The sequence below is a fragment of the Mirounga angustirostris genome, unplaced genomic scaffold (genome assembly GCF_029215605.1).
Source record: "Mirounga angustirostris isolate CCGP_5_RB_7025 unplaced genomic scaffold, mMirAng1.0.hap1 SCAF_17, whole genome shotgun sequence".
Lineage (NCBI taxonomy): Eukaryota > Metazoa > Chordata > Mammalia > Carnivora > Phocidae > Mirounga > Mirounga angustirostris.
Genome location: NW_026991725.1, coordinates 3,478,508 through 3,497,791, shown reverse-complemented (window position 1 = coordinate 3,497,791; position 19,284 = coordinate 3,478,508). Strand labels below are relative to the sequence as shown.

General features: G+C 39.9%; 1 protein-coding gene across 2 annotated transcripts in view; it reads right to left on the bottom strand.

Moving 5' to 3' along the window:
• BLMH (bleomycin hydrolase) overlaps window positions 1–19,284 on the bottom strand; it is a 47,656-nt gene that overhangs the window by 15,918 nt on the left and 12,454 nt on the right. For both annotated transcript variants that reach the window (XM_045889551.3, XM_064583429.1), the window contains 5 exons: window positions 6,165–6,320; window positions 5,105–5,263; window positions 4,918–4,985; window positions 3,548–3,665; window positions 899–968 (listed from right to left, as the gene is read on the bottom strand). In XM_045889551.3, coding sequence (XP_045745507.1) covers window positions 899–968; window positions 3,548–3,665; window positions 4,918–4,985; window positions 5,105–5,263; window positions 6,165–6,320 — 571 coding nt within the window. The remainder of the gene's footprint in view (window positions 1–898; window positions 969–3,547; window positions 3,666–4,917; window positions 4,986–5,104; window positions 5,264–6,164; window positions 6,321–19,284) is intronic.

The following is a 19,284-nucleotide window of genomic DNA, read 5'->3' as shown; positions in this document are numbered from 1 at the left end:
AAAAGTATGGTCTCAAAAATTTGCAAGAATATGGGGTGCCTGGGTGGCTCAGTTGGTTAAGCATTTGCCTTCAGCTCAGGTCATGATCCCAGGGTCCTGGGATGGAGCTCCGTGTTGGGTTCCCTGCTCAGTGGGGAGCCTGCTTCTCCCGCTTCCTCTGCTTCCTCCCCCCTGCTCCTGTGCGTGCACGTGTGTGCTTTCTCTCTCCACCTCAAATAAATAAAATCTTTAAAAAAAATTTGCAAGAATATACCCTAAACTGTTAATCGATGGTGATCTCTGGGTGATAGGATTACCTTAAATTTTTATTTTCTTCATTTTGCTTATATATATATTTTCTACTTTTCTATAACTCATATATTACCTGTTAGCTTTTAGCCCAATGTTTTGATATGTCAGAAGAGAACAATTCTAAACGGTAACCAGAGCATTCCTCTGCTCTTTGGACTTCACAACTTCTAAGGAGACTCCAATAAATGGCTAAAGTTTCTTGCCAATCTCATTCTCCCCCTCGGAAGGTTCTGACTTTCTAGAGAGTTAGTGCAGTACATGAAAATCCACCAAATGCTATATAGCAAGCATCCTGGCAAAGGAAACTCAACTTTCTCATTGGTCAAGTGGTTCTGGTACAAAGAGGTCTAGTAGGGTCAACATGGTTTGGAATGAATGCCAGCATATACTGGTCTCAGAATCAACTGTGGGTTCAGGCACAACATGCTGGCCATAGGGATCATGGAGGCAAACGAGATCCTCAGATTTTCTGTAGAATAGTCTAGCTAATGCACTAATTACTGAAAAATGCTACACACTAGGGCAGCTTTTTACCCGTATCTCTTAGGAGGCAGAGAGTAGCGCAGACTCCAGTCACCCTGAGTTAGCATTACCAGACTAAGCTCACCTTTGTGGCCGTGATCTTCACCCCATGAATTCTCCACTCTCCATTTCATAAATGTACCATCCTGATCATCCTGCAAAAGAGTGGATAACAATGTATAGTCTGAAACAGATCCCTCCTGCTGAGGTGTCATGTAATTTTAGCTCTTCTTCAGCCACTCAGAAGAAACAGTCTTCTCTATACAGCCATGATATACATGATCAGGGCCATATATTCTCTACTATAACTAAAGGGATACTCTAGTAGAAGTGAGGTTTAACTCTCTTGGGAGTAAAAATGCAATACATGTAACAAAACAAATACTATTTTCTCCTTTACATTATATTCTACACCAAAAATAAGCATATTAAATTGCTACTTGGCTGACAACATGAAATATTAAATTACTAAAAGTGGTGAACACCATCTGAAACCAGGGACCCTTGCTTTTAATCAATCAGCATTCTCTGTAAAGGCTTCCCACTGTATTCATTTTAGAAATGACTCTAAGACCTAGTCAGAGTTTTAAAAAGAAAACAAACACATTCTCATCATACTGCCTAATTTTCTACTTAGTGGAACCAAGTAATGATACTCTCCAAATGTGCGCTTTTACTGATTCAGTTACACAAATACTGAATTTAATACAATAGAGACTGAATGGCAAAGCCAAAGTAAAAAGACTACTTTCGTAAAACAAAAGCCAGACACAGTTCTACTGTTCTCCCTCTTTTATCTTCATTAATAAAATGAACTCAATTATAATCTTCTTAAAGGGACAATGACACTTAATGATAACCTTCATTCATAACCTTTACTACAGTAACACAGAGAAGGACAAGAGGAAGGCTCCATTTGGGAAGACTTTTATCTTTTACATTTACCCAGGGCATTTGCTGATGTCAAAACAACTCAAATCTTTGAGAAGAGAGCTGGCTCCTAATGATTTCATCTGTCAACTCCTACTTGCATATAACTGCATGAGTCTCATCTACATGGGATCTGATTTTTCTCTTGGCAGTTTTCTTAGATCTCAGTAATTTTCAGTCTCAGAAATAGCCAACAATCAAATCAACAAGTTTCAAACACCCTTATCTGTACTACCTCTTAATTTGAGCCCCAGGTACCTTCAAAATCACATAATTAAACTATACATTCTGGAGTTAGCCTATCAGGTGTCTGTTTTGGCTTTCTACTCCCCCCATTGTAGTACATTTTTACTTTCCTTTTAAATATACTGTTAGAATCTATACCACCTAAGGTCATTTACTATAATGAGTCTGCAAATGTTTCCTCTCCTTGGCCAATGAATTTCTGCATGACCTAGACAGAGCTGTTCTCTGTGTCATCTATAATATGGACCTCCATCATAGGGATTCCAAGAAATCAGCAACCAATAAAGGATATCCCAGAATATAGCTACTAGCATTATCTTTGCATAATCATTCAAACGTAGTACAAATTACTATGGTAGTCAAAAACCCAAACTGGAGGGAAGAGAGAGATTTCAATATAGAATTCCAGTTATGATAATATAAATTCTGCTTTATACTATTAGCATATAAAGTAGCTCCATTTCCCTGAGGAAAACAATCGCATGTTTATAAGCCATAAGTCAAAGAATGGAAGTTCCAGAGAAAATGACACAGTGTGTATGATTTTTATTTCTGAAAATTAGGATGTAACAGAGATGGAAAATGATAAAAAAAACTGAACATCTCCTGGCAATTACAGGTTTTTCATTTATTTTTGTTTTTTAATAATTCTCCAAATAATTTAAAAGTTTAACTTTAATTTAAGGAGCTTTTGTTAAAATCCAATACAGCAGGTGCAAACATAAATATAAATAAATATAAAAATATAAAATATAAACCACTTAGTATTTTATTCTAAGTATTCTAGTATTTTATTTACTTTAGTATTTTGTTCCTTTTTTTAATAGTATTTTATGAAAAATGCCTTCTAGACTAGAAAACGAACATTTTTTTTTTGGTAGTGGTAAAGAATTAAAGTAGTCTTAAATTTTTTTTTCCTTTGATCCGTGAGCACAGGAATGAAATATACACTCTACAGCCTAGAAATGGGGAAGCTTATTTGTGAAAGATAAAATTTCAGTTATTGTTTCCAACAGTAGGTTCTAGAAACAGTGATATTACTATTCAGAGTATTTCATAGGAAATTCTAAATACTTTATATCCAATTTCCTGAATAGCTCTGTATAAATCCAGCAATGGGCAAGGAGTCCATAGATTACTGTTACTGACATTTTACTGCAGAAGAATCTGAATGACAAATGAAAAGAAGGTAAGTCTGAAAATATAAGTCATCAAGATATGAACACTTTCACAGCATATTTTAATTCCTTATATATAGAAGTTATCTTCTCCCCCAGGTTCTCTTGCTGACCTCTCTTCACATCAAGAACTTCCAAAGTCACAGCAGAGCTGTTACTTCCTTACTCCCTTTCGACCCAAATTCTGTTCCTCATGGAAAATTCCTATTTTTATTACCTCTGAGCATGCAGCCAAACCCCAAGTGACGCAAGTACAGTGTCTTGCTTGGAAGCTAACTTTTAACAGAAATCACATGAATGAAGTTCTGTTAGATAACAGTCTACAGGAGAATGTAGGTCCATCTGTGCAAACACTGAAGTAAGCATGCTGAAGGTCATACCTTCTCTGAGACAGCAGTGAAGGTCATGGCGTGGGTCATAAGTGACTCACCAAAAGTCAACCTCTCAGCTTTATTCATGTTCTTCAAGGAGACACCAAACACTAACTCATGATCATAGCTGTAAAAAGAATGGTAGTAAAGAATAAAGACAGTACAATCAAGGGGGAAAACTGGCTTCTGGTTGTAAAAGGAACATAAAAGAAACTGAAGGAGCTCCACAGTTCCAAATAAATATGGGCTGCAGTTCTTCAGAGAATATGGTGCACATGCAGAATTTGGTCTCTCAATGGGATTTCTTTCTCTATGTGCTACAAGCGTACTGAAGAAAATATGAAGTAATTAAACAAATTCCCCATCTCAAAGGCTGACAAGATGAGTTTGTATTGGTTATTTTGGCAAGAAAACCTTAAAAAAAATCTTTTGAAGTAAGTTCTTCAAAAAATGATCTCTTCTGGGGCGCTTGGGTGGCTCAGCTGGTTAAGCGTCAACCTTTGATTTTGGCTCAGGTCATGATCTCAGGGTCGTGAGATGGAACCCCGAGCCCTTCATCAGGCTGGTGCTCGGTATGGAGACTGCGTAAGATTCTTTCTCTCCTTCTGCCCATCCCTATCCCTCCCTCTCAAAAAAAAAGTCTCTCCTGAGGTGAACCACCCAGTTCAGAAACACCCAGTTTCTGAACTCATTTAGACCACTACTGATAGTGAAATTTAAATAAATAATGTCAAAAATATTGGAGAATACTGTCAAAGTTAAAAAAATTCATGAATTCTCTCTTTCAGCAGATTTCTCTGTTCTTAATTATTTACTCAATTTCTTGTAGGTAACGGTAAGAAACTGTAAAGGGGTTTATTTTAACAGTCAAGGAATTTTGTATGATTTAGTTAGCAAATGAACCTTCACTGCCATAAACAACCAGGAGGCATGCTTTAAAGTATGCATGCAAATTAGTCCTAGTAGTCATAAAGACAAAATACATAAGGCATCAAAGTAAGAGTAGTAGTTAAGGAGGATGAAATAGCAAACAAGAAGTCTGGAAAACCTTTCATTACATCTCAAATGTATTGAGCAGATTTATACAGTAATCAATTTTTTTTTTAAAGTGTTTTTCTCATATAAGATGGCTTTTTAGGAACATGCAACAACTTCAACTTAAATATGAAGTATGATCTTGACTTCCCAGGTTACAGCATATACATTATGTGGAGTTTATGCTATGAGTCCTCAAACTCTACAAGATGGAAAGAGAGAGACCCACCCTCAGGCCAACCTTAATCTTCGGGTGAACCTCAGCTAAGTCATTTCGTACCAAGAGTGCACTCCAACAACAACAGCCCACAGATGATTTTCTATTTTAAATTTCTTGTACTCACACATTCATGTCACTGAGGCCTAGCTTGCCACTGAAGTGTTTTCCAACATCACAGCCAAACCACACAGCCTAGAAATAGAGGAAAGAGGAAAAAAGAAAGTCAACATAAATCCTGTCTTCCTCTTACACCAAACAAGTGGAGAAGAGGTTTTTAACCCCAATGGGGAAGACACAGAAACGTTACCAACCTCTCCATCTTTGATGGAGGCAGCGACCATCTTTTTCAAGAAGTCAATGGGCTGGTTGTTATATAGAGTTTTTCTCCCGCCAACCATATTGCTTAAGTAGTCCACTGTGTAAACTCTGTTGTACTTGTGCTGTGGCCGAGGGTCATTCACTAAACAAATCTATTGAGATTAATAACATGTTGATTAGAACATAAAACCAGGAACCTCAAACAAGGCTTCACCTCTCCTCTAAATTCATATCTGGGCATTAAAGTCATCACTTCTGCCTACAAGAAAAAAACATTACAAATCCCTTGCTAAATAACAAAGAAACAAAAGGTGGCAAAGTCATGTGAAGAGAAATTCTTGCATAATCTAGTTAGTGCAAGGAACACACTTTGGGAGCTGCATCTACTTGTTTTTCCTACTGGCAAGAACTGCCCCAAAACTAATTCTGAATTAGTTGCATGCACTGAATAAGGCAAGATGGAGATCCCATCACTCCAAGACTCCTGTTCTCAAGTTATAAGACAGGCTCAATTCCTGGCAACACAGCAATCAAGCTGAGATTCCACTCCTAAAACAAAGCCACTTGCTTATAAGAGGGTCAAAATGCCAAGGAAGTAAGTGGTTCTGGTCATCTTGCTAGATTGGTGGAGAAGACCTGAAGAGAGCAGGAAAAACTAGGATGGGACAGTGCTCCTTTCCATGTGAAAGTCCCCAGTGAGGCCCATGGTACAGAGATGCTCTGAACTCACGGTGAGAAACACCTAATCTCCTTTTCTTGTCTTGCACCTGAGATTGATTCTGGGCCCAAATCAGGGAAGTGTGTGGGAATTAAACTGACTGCTGGCCTATATCAGAAGTTTCCGAAGAGGAGCACTGGGGAAAGGTGACCGATCCTCAGATGACCGACTATATCATTAGGTACATAAAATACCTCAAGAGGAAAGGAGAAAATAGTTTGTTTAGTGTCCAGTTTGATGACCATGCATGTTAGCTCAAGAATCTTAGACCCTTCCTTGTAGACAACAGGTATTTGAAAGTAAATAGCCAGTGGCTGCCAGTGCCAGTCTCCAACCTTATTTTCCATATTGAAGAGTGGCTTGACATGTTCCCTGTAAAACTCCAACGGTGTTATGGGGCCAATCTTCTGATAATTTTTATCTTTGTCTCGATACTCCCAGGTGAATGTCTCTGGTGGATTACCCAAACAAATGCACACCACTCGGAATATCTGGAAGAAAGAAGGGGGACAAATGAGCAATGGCTAGGGAAAAGTGTTATTTTTTACCTCTTCGTTTTCCTCAAGCTTGGGAAACACTAGGAATCAGCAGCTAATTCAGGCCAGAAGTTTCACAGGAAATCTAACATTGCTCCAAAAATTTGAAGGCTGATGTCCAGGATTTGATCAGTTGACTTGTGAGTTCATGACCATTCTGAACAATACAATTCTGAAATGTCAATATTTAGTACTTAGTATTTGCCCTGCAAATTAAACTTCTTTAGCCAAGAAACCACTCACCACTGATACCCAACAAGACCTGGGCTGCTGCTCTGCTGATTATATTTCAAGTGACAAATAACGGCACACATTATAAATGGATTTCCTTCCCTTTAGGCATCTAGGTTTTCCTTTGATTGTGACAGGGGTCTCCACTCATAAAAAAGACATTAACTTTTCAGTTGGAGCTTGGGTGACAATGCCTATTAGAAGTATTATTAGAACAAGAATAACTTCTAGTGGAAGGGTTATGAGACCCTACCATAGCTTCTAATAATGTCACACCTTCAAGTTAGCATCATTACAATCCAAAGATATATTTTGTATTGTTTTCATCTTATAAAAAGACAAAAATAGAAGCATAGAGAAACACCTTGTATAAACAAGGTCACAGTATGGAAAAATATGACATGATGAGCCTATTCTTTCTCCACCCCATAGTACCCACTCTGATCCAATTTCATCACTCACTGCCTGCATTATTTGTATTACACATTTGTATACTCCATCACATTCCAGAGAAATGGATCTTGTATTTACTTAGTGTGCCTCTTTCATGCTAGATACTACGTGTCTGCTAGGTTCTCTTCATTCTCGTAACACTCACTCAAGGTATAATTTCCCTTCCCTTTTCTGTCCCCCAAGAGAGTGAGACAAAGAAATTAAGTAAGCTACTTAAGGTCACATAGCCAATAAGTGCCAGAACCATGATCTGAACAAAGGTCATACATTGTTTAAAAAACAAAACAAGTACCGCTCTATGCGTGGGTACAGGGTTTAAGAAAAGGGAACATTTACTGAATGTCTACTGTGTTGTACTATAATTTTTGAATACCACATCTCTGAATCTTCTCAGCAAAAGTAGATGTTATTCCTATTTTATAGATAAGGAAACCAACATTTAAGGAAATAAGTAACTTGACTGAAGTCAGAAAATTAATAAATGACAGAATTAGGAGTTGAACTCATCTGATTTCAGGGCTGTTTCCATACCACCATGAATCAAGCATTTATCACTGTAACTTTCTGGGTTTCATATAACTTATCTCCTCCAAAAGACCATAAACTTCCTTTTTTTTTAAACAATTTATTTATTTTTGCGAAAGAGAGAGAGAATGAGCGGGGGGGGGAGGGGCAGAGGGAGAAGCAGACTCCCTGCTGAGTAGGGAGCCCGGATGTGGGGCTCGATCCCAGGACCCTGGGATCATGACCTGAGCCGAAGGCAGTCACTTAACCAACTGAGCCACCCAGGCGCCCTCTTTTTTTTTTTTTAAAGATTTTATTTGTCAGAGAGAGAGAGAGCACAAGCAGGGGGAGCGGAAGGCAGAAGGAGAAGGAGAAGCAGGCTCCCTGCTGAACAAGGAGCCCGATGAGGGACTCGATCCCAGGACCCTGGGGTCATGACCTGAGCTGAAGGCAGCCGCTTCACCAACTGAGCCTCTCAGGCACCTAAGACCATACACTTCTTAAGGCTAAGGACCGGGTCATGGATATTTTGTCTCTCCTATAGTACGCAGCACTAGATCTGATCTAGATATAATAGCTGATCTGAACACTGTTCCATTCTCCACATCATTAGAGGATGAATCATTTTAGAAGCACGTTTCTTCAGTCACTTCCTTATTCAAGATTCCATAATGCTTCCCTATTACCTCCCACAACAAATCTAAACTCCAGAACCTGATTATTCTTACTTTTTTACTAAAACATATATTCAATAAGTATGTAAAGTGTATTAATCTGAAATATACAGCTCAACTTTTTGCATACATACATACCCATGTAACTACCACTTAGATTAATATACAGAGTATTTCCAGGGCTCCAGAGGTTCCCTGGATCCTCTGCAATCAATAACCCACACCTCCCCCAAAGTAATTACCATTTTGACTTATGTAACCATTGATTAATTCTGCCTGTTCTTTAACTTCATATAAATGGACTCATACAGCATATTCTCTTTTGTATCTCATTCTTCTGTTGACAAAATGCCTGTGCGATCCAGCCATAGTGCTGTGGGTATTACTAATTCATTCTTTATTGCTGTGTAGTATTCCACTGTGTAAACAGATTACAGTTTATCTACTCTCCTGGTGATGAGACATATGAGTTATTTGCAGTTTGGGGTTATTGTGAATAAAACTGCTATGGACATTTTTACCCACACAGTTCTCAAGGGGGCTGAGGAATTGACATACTTGTCAGTATGACAGGGAAAAAAAGTAAGAAAATTTCAGTTGTACTGCATTCCTCCCAATACCTGACATTCTATTTTTAATTTGTCATTTTGGTGGTTATGTAATTATATCTCACTGTGGTTTTAATGTGTCTTTCCCAGTTTTTAAAGGTTCCCTATAACTTTACCAGACCTATTTCCCATCATAGATCCCACACTCCAGTCAGGCTTGTCTGTGTCTCTCTTTACTGTCCACTGAATGCATTCAGCTCATTATCACCTTCATAATTTTGTTGTCTCCTCTGTTCCTGAGATCCCAATCCTACTCCCATACTTTACAGCTCAGTGCAGGATACCCCTCCCCTAGAAAGCTTTCACCAATTAATTATTCCAGCTCACACTAACTGTTCCCTTCTCTGAACACTTCCGGCATAAGAATTTATCATTTGATTCCACAGAGCCGTTTATGTTTCTTTAAGGTCTCCCCCCAACCCCCAGCTAGATTTAATCAGTAGGGACAGTAACTAGGTTTTAGACATATCCCAACAAGCCCTAGAAGAACCACATTAAAAACAGTTTTCTTAAATCAAAAGTTCTTCTCCAGTGACTGGTGTGAAATTTGAATTTAGGAGTTCAAACTGGGCTTCTGCTCTCTTTAAAAACATTCTGATGGTTGAGGATTTACTCACAGGTATAGGCAATGTTTTCCTACACTCCAACATCCAGAACTTGGTGGTAGTTAAGTCAAACACACCAGCTCCAGTCCATTTCTGACAAACAGATCATGGATTCACACCTGCCACAAGCTGATTATACAAGTAAATCATCATCTATCAATTCCATTTATAATTAAGGACATCTCTTTTTCCTCTAGTTAAGGGAAGAACAATGGCTCCCAAAGTAACACTGTTATTTTCTCATTTCATAGACTAGATACTTAAGACTTTGGAAAATTCTCTATTAGGATGAAGTAATCTCTGAACTCTGTCCTTCTAAATTTTAAGGTGTACTAAATATGGGTAAGATTAGGGTAGCCAATCCTACCTATATTGCAGTCATTCTTGGAAGCAGTGAAGCTATTTTATTTTTAAAATAATGTCCTACTAATCCTAAAAGCAGGCAAAAGGGAAAGCTCAGAGGACAAAACAAAGCTACAACCTATAAGAAACACCGCTCTTTCCCCTCCTCTTCTTGGACCACCTACTCTGGAGAACTCTGTTGTCCTTAAACTAAGAGAACCCACATTGTTCCCTCACTTTATGGTCCTTTCCCTTCAGAAATATCTGCTCCTGCCTTTGTTTTAGAGAAATCACCAGATAATCTATGCTTCTCTCATCCCCATCTACCACTTTCGCCCTGAAAGACCACTTAAAAAGCTTAGTTTTGGGTACTCCTGAGCTGTACCTGAGTGGTTGATTTCAGAAGCCAGAACTTTCTCCAGATTAACCTTGAGGGAAATTTATTAGCTACCCCAGTCCCTATCTGACTTCCTCACTCATCAGGGAACACACATGCGAGATCTCCTAATTCTAAGTCTGCATTTGTATTTCATCAGCAAAAACTGAAATTGCTATATATTTCCTTCTCTTCATTATCCCCACTGCATTCCAGGCCTCAAAAAGCCCTGGGACACACTGGAACCTGATACCACGGTTCAACCTTATGTTCTGAACCAAAGCTAGAAAGCAAAGAACAGGACCCGACTATGACATTAGGCCAATAATTCAGGATAAAGAGCTTAATTCATGGGTTATTATAGAAAACAGAGCATGATTCTACTATCTTAACAGAAGTAGATTAATCAACAGAAGAGGTAATGCTTGCCTTTCCTTTTGTTATGTTCTGTTTTCCAAGAGAGAATGTTCCTTTACTTGGATTTACTACAAGGGCCTGAACAGCTGGTCCTTAAACCACCACTCTCTTAATGCTGTATCATTCTTAGGTTGGTTTCTAACACCAGAGGCAGGGCATCCTATTAGCAACTGTAACTGAGCTACTCTAACCATGGATTAATGAGCTGTTTGGGATTCACACGGATTAGAGAATCATTTGTATTTGTTCAGCACCAAGGTCACAAATGGCAACCTTAGGAATCTGTCATCATGAGGAGGACAGTCACTGGTAACTATGCTCAAGACAATGTCAATGAAAGTCTACATTTAGAACACGCTTAGACAAGGAAGGTTTTGTAAACTTAAATGATGGGCGTTTAAGTTTTTATTTTTTTTATTTTTTTTTATTTTTTTAGATTTTATTTATTCATTTGAGACACAGAGATACAGAGAGAGAGAGAGAAAGAGAGCATGAGCAGGGAGAGAGGCAGAGGCAGAGGGAGAGGGAGAGGGAGAAGCAGGCTCCCCGCTGAGCCAGGAGCCCGATGTGGGGCTCAGTGTGGGGCTCGATGTGGGGCTCGATCCCAAGACCCTGGGATCATGACCTGAGCCGAAGGCAGACGCTTAACGGCTGAGCCACCCAGGCGCCCCTTAAGTTTTTATTTTAATTCCAGTTAATATACAGTGTTATATTAGTTTCAGGTGTACAATATAGTGATCCAACACTTCCATACATTATCCTGTGCTCATCATGACAAGTGCATGCCTTAATCCCCATCACCTATTTCACCCATCCCCCTCCTTTCTAGTAACCATCACATTGTTAAATGATGTGTACTACCAACTAGTATTTGTCACATGTGTATGGCCATACTGATCAGTGAGACCATTTTGATCAATTCTCAGTCAACCAAGGGTGGTTTATCCAGCTCTGCCAGGCAGTGGCCAATAAAAGGGAAAGGCTAGGGCCAGGCCCAGTGAAGTTTATGACAACTAGGTGAATTTGTTTACTTTTAAACACATTTTAAATATAAATATAAATGTTTTACACTATAATTTACATAGTACCTTATTGTCCATTTGGCTCTATCTAAAGAAAAAATGTTAAATAATTTCTTCCTTTCTCTCCAAAAATGCATTAGTGGAAATTCATTTTTACTATCTAAATGGATTCTATGGTGAATCCTTTTGCAAGACAAATGCTTATGCCCTAATGCATATGTTTTATAAATCTGTATTTTTATTAAAGATGTCTATAAGGCATGAATGAGGATAAGAGTGACATCTCTTTCTCTTGAATTTCAGTAAAACTATAATTTGAAACATGTTGCTTTGTTTTATATTACTTGTTTACTGGGATTATAAATTATCCAAAGTCATTCACATTTAGGTCAGTGTGTAACACTCTGGAAAGAATATTTGGTTCCAAGCCAACTAACAATAGTTAAATGAACACCAACTTGAAAAAAAAAAACTTCCAAAGTATAATCTCCAGAAGCCCTGATACTATATCTTCTTGATAAGAGGTTCTGCTGTTCTAAAATAACATTCTCTGTTCTCGAAGGTACAAAATTGACAAGAGAGCTTTGGACAGCCAAGTCTGCTCTCTGGTGGTCAACCTGGGAGTGTCACCTGCTTCTCGCAAGATGCACTTGGCATTCAGGACAAAAGAAAGATACCAGACATTGAACACAAGTCATTACACACAACTGAATAAAGTAAGGCTATAACCGTATTACTCAGAATATAAGTACATATGAAAAACCACAATTAGTCCACGTGGGGAAATATATTTGTGACTTCAATTGAAATTATCCACTCCCCATCCCAGCACTTCTATCTTTCTCTCCTTTATTTTTCTCCATAGCACTTACCTTCTGACATATTATACTTTTTATATATTTTATTCATCTCTCTATTAGAAAGTAAACTATATGAAGGCAAGGATTCCTGTCTATATTGTTCACTGCTAAATCCCCAATGCCTAGCTAGACAGTACCAGGTATATGCATTAAAGAAATATTTACTGAATGAGATGACTCCTAATTGTGATTTTATATTAAACTTAGTACCGGAACCAACCTGACAAAAAGTGTTAAAACAGAGCCAAGGGAGTGGATTCAGGGAATATGGGCTTTCCAAAATGCTAGAAAGCCGAAGGCAGAAAGATCTATGTGTCAGTGACACCTGGGAACTGTTCTGCTTTTCTCTAACCTCCCAACCCAATAATTATGTGACCTCGCTGATTCTGAATACAGTTTAAAAAAACAACGATAACAACAAAATATCCAGGAGAATCCAATGTTTGTAATTATTCCCTTAAATACAGACTGTTAGAGAATGTTGTCTTAAAATTGTGACATGAGCCAAATATAAGAGGGCAGTGGTATGCCAAAAATTGATCTTGGTGAAGGACTCACTGAGATCCTTCCCTTGTACACTCTGGGGAGTAAAGGGAAGCTCTGTTGCCATATGTCCCATCTATATCTGCCTCTTGTGGCCAGCTGGCTTCTATGGTTTCATATCTTTGGCTAATGAAAATTACGTTTAAACTAACCTCAAAATGTGGATTTGTGGACCAACCTGCAATGTATCAGAAAAGCTGCAGTTGGGGTCAGAAAGGCCCAAGTCTTATTTGCAGTTTATATCCATTTTGTATTTATTGCCTATATTATTACCTATTATATGGCCTGTAAGTAGGCAGAATGTAAATTATAAAGAAGGGTTCCACCCCTCAAGTCTAATTTTATGAAAAAAGGTCCATTATAATTGGTCTCTAAAAATACTGTACCCAGGGAGATCTGCTCATTTTCAATGATTTGCTGAAGTCTAACATGGTGAATAATCAATAAAGGGAATGGAAAAAGAAAAAAGGACACAGAAAACATGAGGCATGGAACGTGTGAATCTCAATTTTAAAGACAAATGATGTGGGACTGAGTCAATTCCCATATCCCTGGCTCAAGGGGAGACAGACATCAAGTGGGAGGAGGAAGGGAGGATGCAATGGTTGAGAGTCGGTCATGAATCCATACAAGGGTGAGAGCTTAAAGCTGCTACAAGCACACACGGAATGGGGGAAACCGTAGTAATGAGAGGGTTAGAATGGAAAGGTGGTTCAAAGACAACCACCCAACTACTTGTAATGGAGCGAAACTGGCAGAGCCAAAAGACTTCAGTGCTTAGAACCACTACAGAAGTGACAGAATCTTGGAATCTTCATTTGTATTTACACCACTGGGTTGTTGAGACAGTGTACAATAAAGTCTAAAGCATTGCAGAAATATTAGTTGCTTCTGTTGTTACAAAAATGCACAGCTACAGTGCCCTTAAGAAATCATCTGCTCCAACTTACTGATCGAGGAATTAGGCTCAAAGGTAAAATGACCTATTGATCACAGAGTAGAAAGGCCATAGGATACAAAAGTGGTAAAAGAAAACAGCTGAACTTTGAAGAAAGTTCCATGTGGTGGGTAAATAAGCTAGTTTCAAGAGGGAAGGAGTAGGGACCTTGGTGACTGCGCATATGCAGAGAAGAGAAGACAGCTCTCTACTGCCTTCTAGTGGGGAGTGGAAGAAAGGCAACAATCTGTTAACAAAAAGGGGCATCTGGGTGGCGCAGTTGGTTAAGCATCCAATTCTCGGTTTCAGCTCAGGTCATGATCTCAGGACCCTGGGATCAAGCCCTGCATGGGGCTCTGCCTGCTTGAGACTCTCCCCCCTCCCCCTCCCGGGCCCCCCTCTCTTTCTCTAAAATAAATAAATAAATAAATAATAAAGAACACCCACCTGTGCCTGCAAAAGCAGGCAGAGGAAACACTTTCTGGAGGCATTAAATTTATTTTCAGGCAGGGAAAGACATTAAAAAGTATACTTAAAAGGTATATGCCCTTCTGTGATGTTAAATGAGCTCATATAGAGAGCTGATAACTAATATTCAAGTGATGATTTTTTTTTAAAGATCTTATTCATTTGAGACACAGAGATACAGAGAGAGAGAGAGAAAGAGAGAGCGCATGAGCAGGGAGAGAGGCAGAGAGAGAGAGGGAGAGGCAGGCTCCCCGTTGAGCCAGAAGCCCGATGCGGGGCTCGATCCCAGGACCCCAGGATCATGACCTGAGCCGAAGGCAGACGCTTAACCATCTGAGCCACCCAGGCGCCCCGTCAAAAGATGATTCGGAGGCTACTTCTAGAGTGGTGTTTGAATCAAAGAAATGCAGACTTTCCAGCTCCACCCAGACCTGAATCAATCTGCATTTTCACAAGCTCTCTAGTGAACGGGTGAGCACATTAAAGTTTGAAATCACTACTTCAGACCACATCTATTCTTTCCCTCCTCCAAAACCTTATTATTTATTATTTTTCTCATTTGCATTTGCTTGCCCTTTCCACACACTGGTTCCCTCACACTGCCCTAACTGCCAAAACACCTCCTCTCATATCTGCAAGACCTCCACCTCAAGGTACCATGACATCACTTGATGTCTCCTTCACCTCAGTGAGTCCTGAGAGCTTCACTTTGGAAATATATTCCAAAATGTATTTACTTCTCTCCATCCTCACCCTCACCACCCTGGTCCCAATCACGATAACCTTTCCGTGACCAGAAGAGCCTCCTAACTAGTCTCCCTACTTTCTCCCTACTTTCTGTTTTACTATCTATTCTCAAAACACTCAAAGGGATTTTTTTTTTTTTAACTGCCATGGTTACCTCATTTAGAATAAAATGCAAACTCATTACCCTGGCTTGCAGGACACATGTAAGCCAGTTCTCCTTTCCTCTAGGAGACCCATCCAACCACTCCCCCACCTTCTTTCCAAGCTCAAGCAACACTGCCTTCCTTTGTTCTTCAAAAATACCAAGCTTTCTCCCATCTTATGGCTTTTGCACTTAATGTCCGCTCTGTCTGGTATGCTCTGTATCCACATCTCTGCATGGCTGGCTTCTTGTTACTCATGTCTCAGCTCAAATTTGATCTCAGAAAGGCCTTTCCTGACCACCTCATCAATCACCGTATTATTTGTTCTTCAAAGTACATATCATATTAGATAGTTTCTTGTTCATTTACTCGTGTATTGTCTCCCTCCCTCCACTAGTATGTAAAGTCCATGAGAGGAGGGACCATGTCTTGTCTTGGTCATCACCGTACTCCTAGCACTTAGAAATGCTTAATATTTAGTAGGTACTCCAATAATACTTGTGGAATTAATGAGTATCAACTTTTTTCCTTCTCTTCACTGCCAAGCTTCTTGAAACTGCCTTGCTTTTCTCGCCATGGTCTGACTCCTCTCCATCTAGCTCCTTCCCTTCCCCTTTCTGTTGACACTGTTCTACACACCCCTATTCAGGAAATCAGCAGCCTTTTCTCCGTGCTTATATTCTCTGACCAGTCTGCAACATCTGACCCTGATGACCAGTGCCTACATCACAGCATAGTTCTGGCACTCACTTTTACGGAAATGGGTATTTTCCAGAATTCTTTACTCAGATCTGTTCTATCCCCCTGTAGGGAGCAAGATGGAGTCATTCATATCAAGCAGTGACTTACATCAAGCAGTGACATAAGCAGCCAAGGGTGTTGTAGCCAAAACCATTCCATAACTGGATCGCCAAATCCAGCACAGGCTGACACACAGAACTGATAGCAGAATCAGAGGAAGCCTGCAAAAGGCCCACGGCTGATTAACTCTAAAAATGGAGGATTTTTGCAGCAAACTGTCAGACCCTCCAGACGCTGACCCTTTCACATCTGACCAAATCAAAAAGGCAACTGCCATTGAGGCTCTGCCTGTTTTATCTCTGAACATAACAGACTCTCCGCTGCTTGAACATAACGAGTAGCACGCCCAGAGGTGACCCTAACCAGGCCAAGGCCTCATCTCAACTGCGTGCCCACCGACTGACTTCGCATTTGTTTACTCCTCACTCTTGTTGTATCTTGCTTGCTGTAGGACTTTGTATTGTGCTTTGCCTTGTGTGATGTGTATGAAGCCAAATTAAACATGCAGTGAAACGTCACTGAATTTGGAATCCTGAACCTACTTTACAATTATTTTAATCTTGCTTTATGATTGGATAAAGCTGACACTGTGGAAAGACACAACGCATACGTGTGTCTTCATAACATGCTCACAACACCTTCTATTCTCCCTCAGGGATTTAAATCACCCCCAAGGCTTCAGCCATTTGCACTATCATCACTATCAATTTTCTAGATCATTCCCTTTCCTGAGCTCCAGAATTGCTTCCATATGCTTGAAAGCCATTTCCAGTGGACAGTGCCTTGGGACTAGACACTTTAAAGCCAATGTTTCTCCTCTTCACAGGGGTCTCTGAAAATAGTTTCTCTGACTTGCGTGAACCCCAGCAGCATTCCCCCAGCTACCAGACTTAAAACCTTAACCTCACTTTTTTTTTTTTTTTTTAGATTTTATTTATTTATTTGTCAGAGAGAGAGACAGAGCACAAGCAGGGGGAGTGACAGGCAGAGGGAGAAGCAGGCTCCCCGCTGAGCAAGAAGCCCGATGCGGGACTCGATCCCAGGACCCTGGGATCATGACTTGAGCCGAAGGCAGTCGCTTAACCGACTGAGCCACTCAGGCACCCTTAACCTTACTCTTTAAAAAATCTTTTAATTTGAAAAAAATTTTTACACGCAATGTTACATTAGTTTCAGGTGTACAACACAGTGATTCAGGGCGCCTGGGTGGCTCAGTTGGTTAAGCGACTGCCTTCGGCTCAGGTCATGATCCTGGAGTCCCGGGATCGAGTCCCACATCGGGCTCCCTGCTCAGCGGGGCGTCTGCTTCTCCCTCTGACCCTCCCCCCTCTCATGCTCTCTCTATCTCACTCTCTCTCTCAAATAAATAAATAAAATCTTTAAACAAACAAACAAACAAAAAAAACAACACAGTGATTCAACACCTCTATACATTAGGCTATTATGCTCAGCCAAGTATAGCTCCCACCTGTCACCACATATCGTTATTACCATACCATTGACTCTATTTCCTATGCTGTACTTTTTATTCCCATGTCTTATTCATTCCATGACTGGACGCCTGTACTTCCCACTCCCCCTCACCCATTCTGCCCATCCCCCCAACCCCCTCCCTCTGGTGAACATTAGTTTGTTGTCTATATTTATAGGTCTGATTCTCTTTCTTGTTTGTGTTTATTCATTTCCTTAACATTATTTTTTTTATTTTGTATTGTTATGTTAATCACCATACATTACATCATTAGTTTTTTGGGGTTTTTTTAAAGATTTTATTTATTTATTTGAGAGCGAGAATGAGATAGAGAGAGAGCATGAGAGGGGGTAGGGTCAGAGAGAGAAGTAGACTCCCTGCTGAGCAGGGCGCCCAATGCGGGACTCGATCCTGGGACTCCAGGATCATGACCTGAGCCGAAGGCAGTCGCTTAACCAACTGAGCCACCCAGGCGCCCTACATCATTAGTTTTTGATGTAGTGCTCCATGATTCATTGTTTGTGTATAACACCCAGTGCTCCATGCAGAGTGTGCCCTCTTTAATACCCATCACCAGGTTAACCCCTCTCCCCTCTAGAACCCTCAGTTTGTTTTTCAGAGTCCATCGTCTCTCATGGTTCGTCTCCCCCTCCGATTTCCCCCCCTTCATTCTTCCCCTTCCTTAACATTATTTTTAATGATGAATTCTTGGCAGATAAGCTGCCAAGTCACACAGCTTTTTCCTCTAAGAGCTCTCTCAACTTCTCCCCTCTTCTCCATTTCTATTGTCACCACCCTTGTTCAGGCCTAATCAGTGCCACCTGAACTACAACATCATAACTGGTCTCCCTAACTCTCCTTCCAGCTTCACCTAATTAATCTCCTAAAGTGCAGCTTTATTTCACATTACTCCTCCAAAATTTTCCTAACTGCTCATCTCCGACTAAATTAAACTCTCATCCTAACGTTCAAAACTCTTAGGATGTTATGTCCAACTTTCCACATTAGTCTAGCTTCAAACTTCAATGTGCCTCAGGATCACTAATTTAATGCAGATTACAGGGCCCATCCCCAGAGATTCAGATTCAGTATATTTTCAGTGGGACCCAGAAATTTGTATTTTTTGATAAGCTTTTGATGATTCCAATGCACATAGACTTCCAATTCCTTTTTGAGAAATACCATTCTAGCTCCTCCCTAAGATTCTAGGTAAACTAGCCTGCTCACTGCTCATCAAATCTGCCTTGGACATATCTAGAATGCTTTTCACTCCAAACTCACTTCATTCCAAAGCACATCTCAAATGCAACCTTCTCCAGGAAGCCTTTCTTGATCCCCCAAGGAAGATGTACCAATTCCATCTTTGGAATTAGATATGCTTGCATATCTAAGACATTTACTTTACTTCACTTTGTATTACATATTTTATTCCCCTACTAAATATAAGTTACTTAAAATGTATTCTCTGCAACTCCTCCCATATAACAGGCACTGAGAAATATTTGAATGAATGCTGTGGAGGTCCAGAATGCTTCACACAGTATGCCCCCTGGGTGCTACCATCAAAATAGAATCTTGGGCTAGTTGGATCCATGTCTGACTCAGCAAGCAATTTTGAACATTTTTTCAAGTCAAGAGTTGGGAGGATAAAAGTTTTTCATCTCCTTCAAGAAGAAGAAAACATGTTCCCAGGCTTTTGTTTTTCTTTTTATAATAT